Source organism: Amaranthus tricolor, chromosome 17 (assembly GCF_026212465.1).
Source record: "Amaranthus tricolor cultivar Red isolate AtriRed21 chromosome 17, ASM2621246v1, whole genome shotgun sequence".
In the NCBI taxonomy this organism is placed as follows: Eukaryota; Viridiplantae; Streptophyta; class Magnoliopsida; order Caryophyllales; family Amaranthaceae; genus Amaranthus; species Amaranthus tricolor.
Genome location: NC_080063.1, coordinates 8,504,754 through 8,521,176, shown reverse-complemented (window position 1 = coordinate 8,521,176; position 16,423 = coordinate 8,504,754). Strand labels below are relative to the sequence as shown.

Below are 16,423 nucleotides of genomic sequence, written 5' to 3'. Positions count from 1 at the left end.
ATGATGATTATATGATCTTTAATATATTGTGATGTTTTTAAAAGCTAATCACTCAAAGTGAGATTGAAGAAACTAGGTGTCCTAACTTGATTAGAACACATATTAATGCGCTTAGGATCAATGACTAGATTTCCAATTGTTTCGAGGAAAAACGAGGTTTGAAAACATAAATAAATAAATGGACAATTTGCATGAATTAAACATCAAAATAATCAATGGACAACAACACATAACAATTAACTAGCCTAGGTGTTTTCATTGATGTCTACACAAGCTTCTTAAAGCTTTCATGGAGAATTACAGTGGTGATTTAAAGAGGGTTAGAGAAAAAAGAAGGAAGGGATAACTATGGATTACACTTTGAGAGAGAGATTTAATATTTAAGATTAACCAGGGCCATCTCCGACATTTCAAAGGCCCTGAGCAAAATCTAAATTATGGGTCCCTAAAATCTAAAATTACGTACTATTACATTTTGGTATTTGTAAATTTGTTTATCAATACTTTAATTAATAGAATTAATTTTTATCAATATATTAAAATATTACCAAATTTTATAATTATATGGAACCAACAACTATTAATCATAAATACACATAGCCAATCCTTCTAAGTTTAAAGTTTATACCACTATTATCATTTATCTTGATAAAACTAATAATAAAAATAGTAAATTAAAAATCATCAAGAGAGATAAATTGCTCACCTATAATAATTTATACTAGTATATCCTAATCATTCACAAGCTAATAACACAAATTTATTAACCAATTAATATAATTATCTTTTAAAAAATGATTGAATGTGAATATATAAAATTATAAAACTCACTATTCATTTAATTTTTCTACACAATAAAAAAAATTTTATATTTTAATTTTAACCATATAACAAAAATATGAGACTCCTTATAAATCAGGGTCCTGAGCAGTAGCTCATGGTGCTCCCCTAATAGTCGGCCTTGAGATTAACTCTTCTAATCTAGCGTATTAGGGGTATTTATTACCCACTAATACTTACAATAGCATAGGACTAGAACAAAGCAACGAACAAAACGGGCAAGAGCAACTTGCAACTCGACTTAAACCGCTACCTTCAACATTAGATTTCTGTCTAAAGCCGAGTTGACTTTGGTGCCAACAGAAGGTGCAACCGACTTGACTTTTAACTTCCGTTCCTGGACCAAAGGCTTAGCTCTTTCTCTTGAAATGCTGCTATATTGCTTCTCAAACAATGCTATACTTGTACTCATATGTCCACACTTAAACCTAAGACTCAAGGCACACATAGATCATTAATTTTAAATTTTCTAAAATTATGTGATAATAGTATATAAATATGCCAACTAAGATAGTATAAATATATAAAAAACTACACCATATATATGTAGAAATATTTTTCAAAATAATTTAATCTAAAATTAATATATAAAATGTTCTCTATGACCAGTCATACACTCTGGGCTATTTGAAGTGGGACTGAACCGAAGCTACGGTAGCAAACTAGCAATTGCTAAACAGGTAATAACATTATTATTATTATCTTACAATTTTCGTATTCGCTTGGTTTCGTAATCTGGCGCCAAATCTATTCATCGTAATTTGCCTCTCAATCCCTAAAGTAATCCCTAACCAGGCTAGTTTCATGGTACCAGTAGTACCATTGAGATCGAATCTTCTGGTGTAATTGTAAGTTTTCGAATTTCGTTTTGCGAATGAATTCATAATGTTATGTTTTTGTACAATCTAATTTGAAATTAACTTCGAAAATTGAAATTAATTTCAAAATTGAAATATATAGATTTCTCTAAATTTTTGAGGTTTTTCAGGGTTTTAGGTTAGGATGTCGACCAATCTGAGGGTGGGAGTTGGTGATGGCGGATGGTCAGAGGAATACGATTGCGTTCCGCTGCGGTTACGATTGAAGATGTTGCATTTAATTAAACATCAAAAGGAATTTGTAAAAGTTAAATCTGAGCCTCAGGTATTCTTCATTTGCTTATGTTTATTTGTCTTTGTTAGACATCTAAAATTGCATTGTAAATTGTAATGTTAGCATTGTAAATTTTTCTTTATAAAAATTTAGTGATTTAAAATTTCTTAGATTCCCTCGTACGTGATATGCTTTTATATATAATTGGTTGATTTTACGAGGATTTAAGGTTTTATTTATAATAGGTGTGTTCTTATATTAGTCTACTTAGTTTTCACATTAAAGAGAAAAGCACAAGGGGAAACTAGTTTTGGCGCATTATGATAAATTAGAAGTAGTACTTCTAGTTAGGGTGGTTAAGGCTTCTTTCGTTTGGTGGAAAATTGTTTCAATGGATTATGAAATCAATGGATTACACTTTTAGGTGGAATATATCATTGTTAAATATTTTTCTTTTGTTTTGTTTTGTTGAATAAATATGGGAAGAAAGAGAATGTAAAGGAGGTGAAGAGAATACATGAAAGAAGAAGGAAGAGGAAGAGAGTAGAGAGGAAATTGGCTTTTGTTCCGGCAAAGGAAATATTGAAAACTAATTTCCAACCCTTGTAAAATCGTTTTTCTTTCATTGCAAACTCGACAAAGGAAACTGTGGCATTCACTTTCTTAGGAAACTGTATTTTCTCTAATTAGACGCACTAATGGATTTTGTAGTTTGATGGATGGTAGAAAAAATGTTCAAAAATAGTTTTCTATTGTTTGATTGGTGGGTAACATTTAGGAAAATGGAGAAAGATGAATTTTGAAACGGCTTACTAATTACTACAAACAAAATGCAGAGAGAAAGAAATTAACCAAAGGGGCGCGAGCTAGAGAGGGAAGGAAATTTAGTTTCCCTTTTTTTTTTGGATGGAAACAATCTACACTGGGTTGAAAATTCTTTCCCCCTCACTTTTCTTTCTAAAATCCTCTCCCAACCAAACAGCGGAAAAGGCAGAAAAATAAATTTCTGAAAGTGTTTTTATTTTTTCCGGTAAGAATGTAACTTTTCTATTCCGGTACTGGAATATTGGTGGACTACTCTTATGGCTACTTAGTGAGGAATCTGGTTTATGTTTGCATCAGTGTAGTTAATTTCTGACAATACAGCCAGGTTTCGAGTAATGTAGAAGCAATCTTTACTCTGCAATGGTAAAGAGCATACTTTCTGTTTGAGACTACAAGATTATTTGGATTATATTGTCGGTTTTGTGTTTATTATTATGTTTTATCTCAGTGTATTTGTTTATTTTCTGTAGACAATATGTGGTTGTTTTGCTGAAAGTGAAACTGTAACTGAAAAGCAGCTGATTCAAAGTGCAAATTGTTCTAGCATGGTCTTATTTGCCAAAGATTTAGAATTACGGATTCAGCAAGCTTCAGATAGTCGTGCTGATCGTTATGAGGAATGTCCTAAAGACTATGGTCTATCGCAATTTGAAAATTGCTTCATTTCTTCTAGTAAAGTGCTAGCTTCTGAAGCACAAGCTGACACTGAGCAACTTAAAGATCTAGCAGGTGCTTCTTTACATCGAACAACATCAGATGTTCCTCATAACATTCTGCAAGACTGCTTAATGAGCTACACTAGTGAAAGTGGGCAAGCTAGTGATGTTAAGCAAGAGATTTTCTACGATTTTGATGATACTCTGGATAACATTTTGTTGAAAGAACGTAGGAAAATGTTATTATTCAGGTACTACTCTTTGCTAATATCTTTTAGAAGCATCTTTGAATGTCTGTAGCATTTTGATCGTGTCTAGTCTGAACAAGAAAACCTCATTTGTATTTTTCATATTTAACTATGCTTAGGATTTTTAAAAACTATAATGCTAGTTTTTTTTGTTTTAAATTAATTTTAGTAGAGCCAATATCATTGTTACACAAAATCTTAGTTTTTCCTTTTTGTTTTCATTTGTTTTAATATATAGGTTTAGGATTTCTTATCACTAATTTTGTTGCCAAAACCTATATTTTTTCTTTTGTACTTCCTATGCTTAGAGGTGTGCAAAATAGACTCAACTCAAATTTTTACACATAACCTGATTGTTTGTATTCAATAGTTGATTGAATTAGTAACTCAAGGTGCATTATCAGAACCAATATGATGTTCAACTGAATCAAATGGTGACTCGAAAGATTTGAATTTGAATGGAAAGAGAATCGATGTTAGGTTAACTGAAATCGACATGAACCTCACACTATAATAAACCGAACCCAAGTTGAACCAATATTTGAAACCTATACGGCTATAAGTAAATTATAATCAACCGACTATTAATTGATCTAGGGTATGATTGACTCATTGAATAATTTGTCTCGGATGAAAATTGACCGGATGTTAAACTAACGTGGCAAAATAAAAAATAGTGAAGACACAACTCATTTTTCAACCTACTTTATTTTAAGTTTAATTACTTCTGAATCAATTAATCAGATTTGAACTTAAGAAATAAGTGTTAACTAACTCATATTGACTTGAATTGAATGGTAAGCCAACCTCTTAGTTCTTTGAGCATGTCCTTGAGTGTAAATCTACATATATGTAATTTAATTATCTGATTTAATATTATTTGTTAACTGTTATGTATGAAGATGGTATCAAATACTCACAATTGATTTTTTCTTTTTAAAAAACATTTAAGTATGTTATTACAATCATTTCATATTTGTATACTGTATTAGGATGTTGCACAAATCACATGAATATTTTTGAGATTTTTGGTAAGTGAAATTTCATAATTCCATGGTATTCTATTGTTACCTAAGTTGACAAACTCAAGAGATTTTTCAATCAATTGATAAAGCGCTAAGAAGATTTACCTTTTCACCTACATTTTATTTGTCGATTTTTCAGATTCAGATCAATATTCTATAATAAGACTCGAATCATTTTTTCGACCCACTAATAAATGTATTATGAGAGAGATTCACCTTATTAGAGCTTATTTAGCCTTATCCATCTTTGGAGTGGGTGGTGGACTTTTAGACCACTGAAGCCTTCCTTCAAATGAGATTCTTTTTGGTTTTGGATCTAACAACCAATCTTATCCATCTTTGGAGATGTTGCATCTTTGCCATTCTTTGAAGCATTTGGATAGAGAGAAATAGAAAAACATTTAAGGATTGATTTCTTCTGTTACATGCGGTAGAGTCAAGTTTCTAGCCTCGCTTTGGTCAAAGGCTAATGGTTTTTTTTGGAGTGTTCGTTAGGAGATCTTTGTAGAAATTATTGGAGTCTTGTATTGTAATTTTTCTGAGCTTCACAGATACCTCATCCCTTTTCGTATTGTTTTTAAAGATTATTTTATTTATCAAATTTTTTTTCTAGCTTTCTAATATTCACTTATTAGCTATTTTTTATTTTTATATACTTTTTTATGCAACCATTTATTTTTAGATATTTTACAGTATATATTGTAAAATATTGTACTAATTAGCGTTTCATGTCCAAACTTTGGATGATATCTCCCTTGTTAGAAAATTTCAAGCACTACCAAGTCGGTCACTCAGACATGTGCCCGACGTCAACACTCATGTCTAGGTTAACATAGCCAAGACCTAATCTTAACTTAATATCCTTGGTATTTATAAGGAACACTTCAGCTTGATGGGATTTCAAACTTGAAATGAAGACAATAGCAACTTTGAAAGGGGTCAACAGTGAGTTATAGAAAGATGAGTGATAGTATTGGATGATAGATTTGGTGCTAGCTAAAGAACAAGTTCTGATTACTTCAAAAGCAAAAGCCATGCTAGTTCTAATGTTTGTAGCAACAAACTCAACATTTTTGTGAAACTTTTACTATTCTAAATACAAACTCTTCATAGGCCTATAATTTATCATTTTGAGGCTTAAAGCCAAATCATGAGGTTTAGGGCCTCTCCTTTCTTAGAAAGAGTTCAAGAAATTCATGGCATGATACAAAATGATCTATGATTAAGATAGATATGATCAAGATTATGTAGAGTTTCATGGATTTTGGTAACCCAAGGTCATAGGAGTAATCAAGATATGTAAATGTGTATTTGTAACTTCAAGCTTTACATGGTCAATGTTTATGCTAAGTCTTTCTGTTCTCTTTTTATTTTGACAGGAAATTCATGGAATCTTCTAGATCAAATGCCGAGGTAATATTTGGTACTTTTGATATGATTTATGATCGATGCTTAATTTACTGGCTTTTGTTTGTTCTGGATTATTTTGGAGATGATTTCTAGTTGTGCTAATTTCTTAATAAAGGAAGCCTTTTGGCTATATTTCTAGTATTGACGATGAGATGTAGCTTTTTCCTCTAATTTAATGTCTAGAACTGACAATTGTTTATGTTAAGGGAAATTTCTGTTGGTTATGTTTACTTGTCTGAAATATTTTGAGACTTGGTTGTGTACATCTAGCTTCCATAAATGTTCACCATTGGAAGGATGTATAAAGGGTTATTGTTGTGTCAGTCTTATGAGGATTTATTTGTTTATTGTTTTTTGTGTGAATAAGTAAGAGATTGGACCAACAATGCTCCTAAATTATATTAGAATACTTTTTCTTCCAAGGATGCATTTGTTGTCAAATTTAAGACACCATTAATATAGCAAATGAGCCTTTTGGTTCAGTGTTGCTGGGCTTCCCTATACTTACTTCAGGCCCTTAAGCCATTTCAAGAACTTGGGCAGCAATATTATACTTATTATACCAATAGGTGTCACTTCTGTATGGTGCACATTTTTTTACTGCGTTTGAGATTATTATCCAAAAGTACTGAATTCTGGCTTCAATTTACTTGTTTTTTCAGGAGCAGGATGACGGAGGGTTGTCTACTTTTTCTAAAGTTATGCTTCAAAGTGCCGGAAATGATTTCATCCGAGATGTAGTGATTGAGAATAATATAGATCATGAAGTAAATGGCTACGAAAATCTCGGTTCAGAAATTGCAACTGATGGGACATTCCATACTTCTAAGTACTGCTCATCATCTTTGACTGAATCTTTAGTATCAATTAAGTCCATCCCTTTGACTGCAGGGTGCAAATCTTTTTGCACCCAAGAAACTACTATTGTGGAAACATCAGTTTTACCATCGCTTGCAAAAGTGAAAGATGAACCAGTTGATATTAATGAACAGTACTGTGAAGGAAATAATGTCATGCCAAACTCTTACATTGACCAAACCTTAAGTGTGAAGAATGAGCCCGTGTTTTCTGAATTTATTCTGGACGAGTTAGATCACTTGCCACTCGCTTATCGGGTCAAATTTCTGTCATCTGGAATTCCGAGCTCAGATGCATCTGGAACACCTGAGATCATGGAAGATGGGGCATCAGCAATGGAATTTGGTAGTGATGTCTTTGAGTCTGTCAAATCAATCAGCATGAGTCGGCCTAAGAAGAAGAGAAGAACTGCAACGTATTCTTTAAATGAATCCTATCATTAGTACTACATAACTTACTTGTATGATTTGGTTTCTTATATATTCTTAAATTGTTGTGCAGTGATTCAGTTGAGACTGCGTTAGAGGAAGATGCTCCTGGGCTTTTAAAGGTAGTAAATGATTCATCTGACCACCATTTTTTCTATCTCACATAGACATAATTTCTATCTTATGTAGAGTCCAGCATAAAATCATTTCTAATGTTGATCTTTTCTTTTCTAGGTTTTGCTTGACAGAGGAGTATTAGCCGAAGAAATAAAACTATATGGGGAAGCAAATACTGACGACGCCCTTGATGATTCTATTGGTGAAGTTGGTTTTGCAGAGCTTGAAGCTGTTATATCACAGGTAATTTACAATTTTTTCTGCACGCTTTCTTGGAAATTTTATTTTCTCTTAAAGCTAATGCATAAAACCTAAAGGTGCTCCTCTTGTGAGTATATATCACATTTAATTGTACTTTTGGCAAAATAACGGTCACGGGAAGTGATGTACTTTTAAGCGGAATTACTGAAGATATTGATACCATATTGATAGAAACTTCAATTGCTTATTTTTTGCCATGAATTGTTTTCTTTTTTTTTATGGGGATATTTTATTTTGGATATTTTTATATACATCCTTTTGTGCTAGCTTATGATACAACGGAGGTTTTTTCAAGGTAATGCTTTCTGCTTATAGTACAGTACAGAAGTAAAATTTGTAATATTGAGGTATTCTCAATTGGATTTTGTGATCCTAGCACTGGTGATGGTTAAGTAGTTGACTTTGAATTGTTAACAGACATGTTTTGTAAAATTTTGAGCCTTGAGGTCCAAAACTACAAGGCCAAGCTTACTTTCTGTTGCAATTCTAACCTTGACAATCTAGGACAATAAAGGTTAAAAATACTAAGGGAAGGGGTAGTGTTTTGTTATTAGTTTTGTAATTATGTGCTTAAAAATAACTCTCGGCTCTGGAGACACACTCACAAAAATTGATAGGATCCGAATTATTTGCCAAGATCTCATGTTAATGAATAATAGGATGCCAAGAGATTAGAAGTACAAAACTCTATCAGGACTTCAGAGTATAAATGTGATGGGTTGGAGGGAGAATTAGATCGACTTTTGAGTATTTTGAACCTTGGATTGTTTTGGTTGAGTGTATGGTAGCTTCAGAACTTCCTCCTCATGCATGGCTTTGTTTTAACGGATATTTCATGATATACCACTGAGTTTCTTCGAAATTCACCATATACCACACAAAATATTTTAATTCATCACATACCATTGAGTTTTCGTCCGTTAGCACAAAATACCATTGATGACAACTGCCGTTAGTGTGCCGTTTGTGGTAAATTATTAATTCACCATATACCATTAATTTTTTTTTTTGCGTCAAATACCATTTTTATAAAATTATAACCGTTGAAATTGTGATAAACAAAAGAAGTGTCATACAAACCAAGTAGTTAACATTTTGTTCAAAAACAACTTGACACTGAACACTGTTCACCAAAAAAATACCAATATAAATATTGTTTCTGATCAGTTTCTTAACTACAATACCATGCAATTGCCTTCCAAATTTCAATGCCTTTTCTTCTCCACACGCCTTCAAAATACTACATATAGTATGTTCATTCAGAAAATATCTGTTGACCGGCATTCGTGATAGCAATGAGAACGCTTTCTCACTGTAACCCTGTTGCAAGCAAGAAGTGATCATCGTAGTCCAAGCAACTATATCTCGCTTGTTTATCCTATCAAAGATTCGTAAAGCACTTTGAAATTCACCAGGTTGTGCCTAGAAATACAAGATACCACTTTCTACAATCAACTTGCTCCATCTACCTTTGATAATACAAGCATGAACTTGCTTACCTAGCTCATAATTCAGCCTCTTTCCACACAAAATCAACACACACACACACACATACATCGTCCCATTTGCTTCAATACCCGACTTCATAAACTCTTAAAAAACCAAATTTCAAATACCCATTTTGCATTGCAGTCCAAAAAGCAACACTTTGTTCAAATATTTCATCGAACACCTTACGGGCTTCCTCTAACTTCCCAAATCTCAAATACCCATTAATCAAATTATTATCTACAAACACATATACTTTCATTTTACTCTTCAAAATGAAATCATGTACCACCTTAATTTCTTTCAATTTAGAACGTGATTGAAGGCAAGAAATCAACCAAAATGGATCACGTTCAACCCCATCACAGACTCGTGTTCCGAAAATTCAGCAACTGGGTTTTCTTCACAAATCTGATGATAGCTGAAATTTATTACATCAGCTGAAATATGCGAATTTTTGTGACGCAAACGAATTTTGGGAGGGATTTTATAAGGATTACATACCATTAGAATGCTGAAATTGATTGATAAATAACAACCAACTAAATACAAATTTTCAAAAACCCTAACAATGGCACCAGTTGAATGCATAAGGGCATACTGGTAATTTACCACAAACGGCACACTGACGGCAGTTGTCATTAATGGTATTCTGTGCTAACGGACGAAAACTCAATGGTATATGGTGAATTAAAACATTTTGTGTGGTATATGGTGAATTTCGAAGAAACTCAGTGGTATATCATGAAATATCCCTTGTTTTAAATATTTATGACCATACTACTCCATAAATATTGATAGCAAAGCTAGTCCAAAAGTGTTGTTATCTTGTTCTTACTTGTATAATACTTTGAGATGTCCAAAAAAGTTTCATACGATTTTTTCGAACTTTTTTATGGATGCTAAATCTTTAGAACTTACAATTTCGGTAACAAAAGAACTCAGGTTTGCATCACACAAAGTGCTATTGTTATGGTTACATACATGATAAAAACTAGTAGAAAAATTTGATATTAATGATCCATCTTTTTCAGGGCCGTCTTGGACATTTTTGAGGCCCTAAGCGAAAGCGAAACAATGAATTCTTAAAATACAAACGTTATCCCTTTTTTCAAGTGATAATTGATAAACTACTAATTTTATCCATTAGACAAAACTCTAATATGCTCAATTAACCTATTTACCTAGAAAATACAATAAATTAAAAATATCATTACTTAGTCACTTAAACACAATGATTATCGATGAAAAAATATCGAATTATATCCACCAATGATTAACCCAAAAATAAATAACTAGTCATTAACAAGGTCAAGTTCACAAATGACCATTAATTATGGAAAATCATTGCCATTTATTATACTATCACCTTTTCATCTATGTAAAAATATTATAGCCTTTACTTAAAAAATAAATGTAAAATAAATATATCAAATAAATTAGGCCCCTCAAAATAATGGAGCCCTGAGCCGTCGCTCATGTTGCTCTTGTTATAAAGCAGACCCTGATCTTTTGGCTTATCTTCTCAAAACAAACTCAAGTATTGGTTAGCTCAACATAATCCATTTTATCAGGGTTTTCTTCCCAAAATAAACTCAATTATGTTTTTTACAAAAAAAAATTGGGAGTATAAATGTAAGTTATATAAGTAACTATGATTTATTATGGGGTATAAATGTAAGTTAAAATTAACTTTGGTTAACTCAATATGATCCATTCTATTGGGGTATATTTGGGAAGTATCAATTTAGTCTTCCCAATTTATTTTATTGGGGTAATATTTCCAATAAGATGGATTATTTTGAGTTAAACACGTGTTTATTTTGAAAAGATAGACAAAAGGATGAATTATTGATATCAATTGTTCCAAACTAGAATGCCTAATTCGATTAAGGTAATTTAATTGGTAATATTTAGACTTGTGCTGTTGGGCAAATAAATTAGTTTGTATTGGGTCTATTTGTGCGTATATTGCAGTCATTTCAAAATATACACTTCATGTCTTTTGAAACGGTTCAAGGAAAAGTATACATACAAATTTTCTCTCCCTGCTTCTTTTCTCTTTTGTTTTGATTGGATATTCACTCCTTCCTTGCTATTCTTTCTCTACTTCACCATAACTTTCACACATGACTCATGAGTGGCACTTGCTCTCTAAAAAGTCCTTTTTCACTTGCTCTCTAAAAAGTCCTTTTTCCAACTGTTATTCTTTTCTCCTTTTTTTCATTGTAACTCCAATCAAAACCTCTATTCCACCTTTTTAAAATTGAAAGTTCCACAATTGCATTTTTAGAGTCCCCATTCAATTTCTTCTCGTTCAATTGCATTGTCAAAAATGTCTATCTATAGACAAAGGCAAAGTCATCTTCATGTTAGTGCAACCATAAATCTTGTTGAAATTTATTGAAACTCCATGGGTAGACTTCAATTTTATTTTTTGCTAAAAGTAATAATCAAGTTTTAGTTAATGAATTAAATACACATCAATGGAAGACTTGAATTCTTCATAAGATGATGCATTTCTTTATTCTTTATATTTCCATTATTAGGACATTTTTATTCAGTTTTTTTCCATTTGTTGGAATAAAAAGAATTTTATTTTAAAACTAATAATATATACGGTAAACAAAAAAAAAAATACTATACTTTATAATTGACATGCCGAAGAATCCACATCCAAAATCTTGATTGACTATGTCTTAAATGTCCATTTCTTAGTTCCTTTTATTTTGAATTATTGACTGAAGTTACTCGGTGAATCATATGCACTTATTGATGTGGCGTTGAAGATGGTGTTTATGATCAAGGGTCAACCAAAAAATAACTTTATTGGCATTATGGTGTGTAATGTTGTTGATTGTCTCATAATTGTACAACAAATAATTTTGTTTGATCACGTTTGTGGTTGTGGTCATGGTGATGCAGTTATCATACCAATAAATTTATACTAAAATCATGAGTTCTTTGAACCGGCCTAAAACACAGTTTATACTGCTTTAAGTTTATTCAATATATTGGAAAACCTTTATAACTTGGTCAATAGATAATGCGATTCAGTTTAATCTTGTTTTTGTACTATATTCATGACCTTCATGAGAATGTTCCGTGGAACTAGGAGTTCGAGACATCATACATGTACTTGATCTTGAGCATTGAGGAAATGAGGATGTTAAAATTTTCAAGATACTGATGTTTGTTGTTTCTGTTTATGCAGCTATTTTGGCAACGTCAAACTTTTCTTAAATTTCCTCATTTACGCTCCAAGGGTGCGAAAATCGACTATTGCTTGTCTTGTCTCCTTTCACTTGTAGAGCAGGTAAAGTTTTGGAATGTAATGGCTTTGGAAAAGAAATAGTCTCTTTGAATTTAGTGTTGATATATTGTTAATTAATTGTATGAGATGATGCTTTTCTATAACTTTTCTATTTCTATTTTAATCATTGAGTTGCTTTCAGACAAGATATTTGCGAAATAAAAAGTGGCCAATTGAATGGGGTTGGTGCCGAGACCTTCAATCTTTTATATTTGTGTTCCAAAGACATAACAGGTGGTGTTTCCAGGCAATTAATTATCTTTGAATATTTTATATTATCATTTGTAGCTTTTTAATCAAGTTGTTGTGTGCAGAATTGTTTTGGAACGTCCAGAATATGGTTTTGCGACATACTTTTTTGAGCTGCTGAATTCTGTTCCTGTGGCGTGGCAGATCAAGCGTCTAGTGACCGCAATGAAGCTTACAAGCTGTGGCCGGATCACCTTAATAGAAAATAGACCTCTGGTGGTAATCTACCTTGACTAATTTTATGGATTTCTTTAGTTCTGTCATCCGCTGATAATTTTATGAACTTGAAAAGAATTCATAAAAGATGCAAGGGTGTCGTTTTTAACACAAATAATCATAGCAAGGATGTTGTAAAGTTAGATACAAGTGAGCTCTTTGTAAGTGAGTGTTTTAAGTACATTGGATCAATATTTCACGATAACAAAGATATTAATCAAGATGTAAAACTTATGATTCAGTGAGGGTGACATAAAAAGGAAAGCTGCTACTGCACTAGCATGCGATCGAGGTATGAAAGGTTACATTGGATTGCCATTATATCAACGCTATCATATGGATTAGAATGTTGGATTTTCAGGAGATATCATCATAAGAAGGTAGGGGTAGCTTAGATTGCATAGGTCTAGTGAGCAAATACAATTTTGGTTGCGGTAAAAATTGCAGAATGACTTTGCTGTCAATGCATATGGTTTCGTGGTTGTATTAACCGATATTTTTCCAAGTACTACCTCATAAGTCTTTATAATACAATTGCGATATTGTGATGTAGATAAGTATTACGTTAGGGCTGATAACGTATAATATTTGTATTAAGGATCTCTCATGTTAATTTATTTGGTTAATGTGGCCAACCCTATAGGTTAGGATCAAGACTTTGACAATGTCATTGGCGTCGTTGGTAGTGTCACTTGTTTCGCACGCTTCCCCCATAAATCTCGGTTGGATGTGATCGTCCCAAATTAAAGTACGTTTGCAGGTCAAATTGCCCTAGGTCATGATTTGAATTCAGTCAAATCACCGATCTGAAGTGTGGGGTTTTTCTCTTACAAACCAAATATGATTCTTCAAGCTCTTCTATTGAATCCTCCTTCTAGAAATTACCACCGCCTGAAGAAGCTCTACACTGATTCAAGACACTTCACATTCAACCATTGTGTACTATGTTTTTTGTTTCTTTAACTTTTGCAAAAGGGGTGAAACAATTGAGGAAGAAGGGGCGTTTTCTATTTTTAAAATGAGGAATGGTTTCTGGTTTTGTGTGTATAACTGTACAAGTGAAGAAGTTCATAGTATAATCTTTAACATTTTTCTCTCTTTCTTTTACTTTTCTTTTTTCTCGACCTTTTCTTGACTAAAAAATACATTTTTCATTAAAATGTTGGTTTACATCTAAGAAGGTCCACTTAGATCCAAAATGCTTTGCATGAGTGAAAAATGACATGAAGAACTATGATTTGCAGGAATATATGGCAATAGATAGAAATGAATGAAAATAGGAAATATATGTATAATCATTGAAAATTGATTTTGTCAGTCCTAAATTAATATAAGTACTAGATATAGCTGAATAATCTTTGTTAGAATGATTTTCCACACTTACATGTAGCTAGCCTCATATTATTGGGATTAAGACTTAAGCATTGTTGTTGAAGTGTACTAGTGAGTGGTGAAGACCTTTTTCTTTTGGAGGATTCTTGGGCAAAAGAATCCTTTAGTACTGTTTGATGTGGATTTTTCATAGGACCATACTACTCGCTTAGTATTCATGGTGGAAATGGGCCATACTATATCTTTATTTTACTCTTGGAGGAATCTTCGTGAATGAGTTGGAGCTGGTACAATCAATTACATAGTCACCTACAAATAAATTATGGCCTTCCTCTTTTTTTCTTTTTCTTTTCATATAAGTGTTAAAGTAGTTAGAAGCATTGGATATCAGTTGAGTGAATGAGAAATAGGAGAAAATAAGTGAAGAGAAGAATGGGGAAAGGTTGAAGGTAGGATAGATTTTTGCTGCAAGCTTACTAGCAGGTCAGACTTTCAGAGAGGTCTGGAGCTATACATGAGGTACAATAATTCATCCTTTTGTCATGTTATGTTTCTTTTTCCCTTTTACTATCCACATAAGCACAAAGGCTCCAGAGATTTCTGACACATTCACAGTAGATTTTACAGCTAATTTTTATTCTTGCCCTCTTGTTGCTCCTTGATATGGAAGCATTAATATCTTGCTTGATTCATGACAATCATGTGTATCTGATGTTTTCCTTGTTGAAAAACAAAAATATTTGCTTTTTAGCGTTCTCGGGATTAGCTAGCTGCCTTATTACTTAAATATGATTTTTAGAGGTTTGCGAGTTCACTAAATTGAAGGGAAAATGGTGATGATTACTGCCCTTTGTTGGGAATTTAGAGTTGTATAATGGTCAAAAGAGTGTCAAATCTTAACAAACTAATTTGTAAGGTACTTTCTGTGGTCATATTCTAATTATACGCTAGTCAACGAATTTTCCTTTGTAATTGTTTTATGTGCGGTGTCGTTGGACCATCGTTTTACAAAATTCTCTTCAGCCTACTTCCGCAAAAGAAGATTTTCTTGCTTTTTAATATTGATGTTGCTTTGAGCATTTTGCTAGATCATATAGTCCTATATAGGCTGCTGGTATCGACTCTCCTTTCCTTTGTTTTGCTGAAGAAGGATTTTGACTATGCCTATTTTAATTAAGTTGTTGCATTTGCCAAGACAGGTCTCCTTGGCAATAAGACCTATGCCTTCCATTTAGTGGCCTGGCTCAAACAAATATTTTTGGAATGCATTTATCTTGGACTCATTTTCACATAATTCTTTTTCTGGGTCTGCATGTGCCTGTGTCTACATGATCCTGACTATGGTATGAATCAACCCATTATCAGCCTATTACTTGTTCCATGTTTCTAAGTCTTTTAGTTGATTCTACAATTCCCTTGTGTTACAGTTGTTTCATCTCTGCCCTCTTCGCCCTATTTGCTTCCATTTTATGTTCGGCTATGGTGAGAGAACGTTTTCCGTCTTGTTAAGTTGACTAGGATCAGACTTCATCAACTTAATTTACTATATTTTGCGTCCTTTTATGTTCCTTGATTGCTTTTTTTTAGCGTCTACAGTGAAGCGTTGCTTTGTGCTTGATGTAAAAGGTCGGAGAAGACTTAAGTGAAGGGGAAGCTCAAGTTTTAGCTGATTACGGATGGACTCCAAACACCGGCTTGGGAACAATGTTAAATTACTGCGACAGAGTTTTTCACGACCGGAAGCAGCAGTTCGACAGCTCAGAGTGGAGGTTGAAGATAGGAAGGCAGCTTATGGATGGGTATAATGGAGGCAGTCTTGTGGCCAAAAATCTTCCAAAGAGGTTTACAGAATATCAAGATTCACATGAGTACGTACAAGTGAAGACTGAAGAATCAGCTGTTTGAGTGTATATTATCTTTGTACAGATCCGAGTATCTAAGCTTGATCAGATTAAGGTGTTGTATAAGTAGGGTTTTATTTCTTTCTTGATCATTTGTTATTAATATTAAATGAACGAGAATCAGTCTTATGTTGCATTTATTTACCAACACTGATATTTCTTGA

The 16,423-nt window shown here is 32.8% G+C and overlaps 1 protein-coding gene across 16 annotated transcripts; it reads left to right on the top strand.

The window, feature by feature from the left end:
• The first annotated feature begins 1,418 nt into the window (after positions 1-1,418).
• Positions 1,419-16,423, top strand: LOC130803998 (uncharacterized). Of its 16 annotated transcripts, none has more exons than XR_009039972.1 (13): positions 1,527-1,688; positions 1,829-1,983; positions 3,228-3,664; positions 6,066-6,099; positions 6,759-7,369; positions 7,456-7,504; positions 7,617-7,742; positions 12,463-12,564; positions 12,704-12,795; positions 12,876-13,029; positions 15,558-15,701; positions 15,786-15,840; positions 15,985-16,124. XR_009039972.1 is itself a non-coding variant. In XM_057668266.1 (12 exons), the coding sequence occupies exons 3-12, from the start codon at positions 1,843-1,845 to the stop codon at positions 16,261-16,263; spliced, it is 2,025 nt and encodes a 674-aa protein (XP_057524249.1). In that variant the 5' UTR covers positions 1,442-1,520; positions 1,636-1,688; positions 1,829-1,842; the 3' UTR covers positions 16,264-16,423. The 16 variants fall into 16 exon arrangements, 6 of the variants coding, with proteins under 6 accessions (XP_057524250.1, XP_057524249.1, XP_057524248.1 ...); XR_009039973.1 differs by having other exon boundaries at positions 15,955-16,121; XR_009039974.1 differs by having other exon boundaries at positions 15,946-16,121.

Bases quoted from the DNA above. Each gene is read 5' to 3' on its own strand.
- LOC130803998 (XM_057668267.1), top strand. From the start codon at position 1,843: ATGTCGACCAATCTGAGGGTGGGAGTTGGTGATGGCGGATGGTCAGAG. The intron at 1,984-3,227 runs GTATTCTTCATT...TATTTTCTGTAG, and splicing joins AAGTTAAATCTGAGCCTCAG to ACAATATGTGGTTGTTTTGC. The intron at 7,743-12,462 runs GTAATTTACAAT...CTGTTTATGCAG, and splicing joins TTGAAGCTGTTATATCACAG to CTATTTTGGCAACGTCAAAC.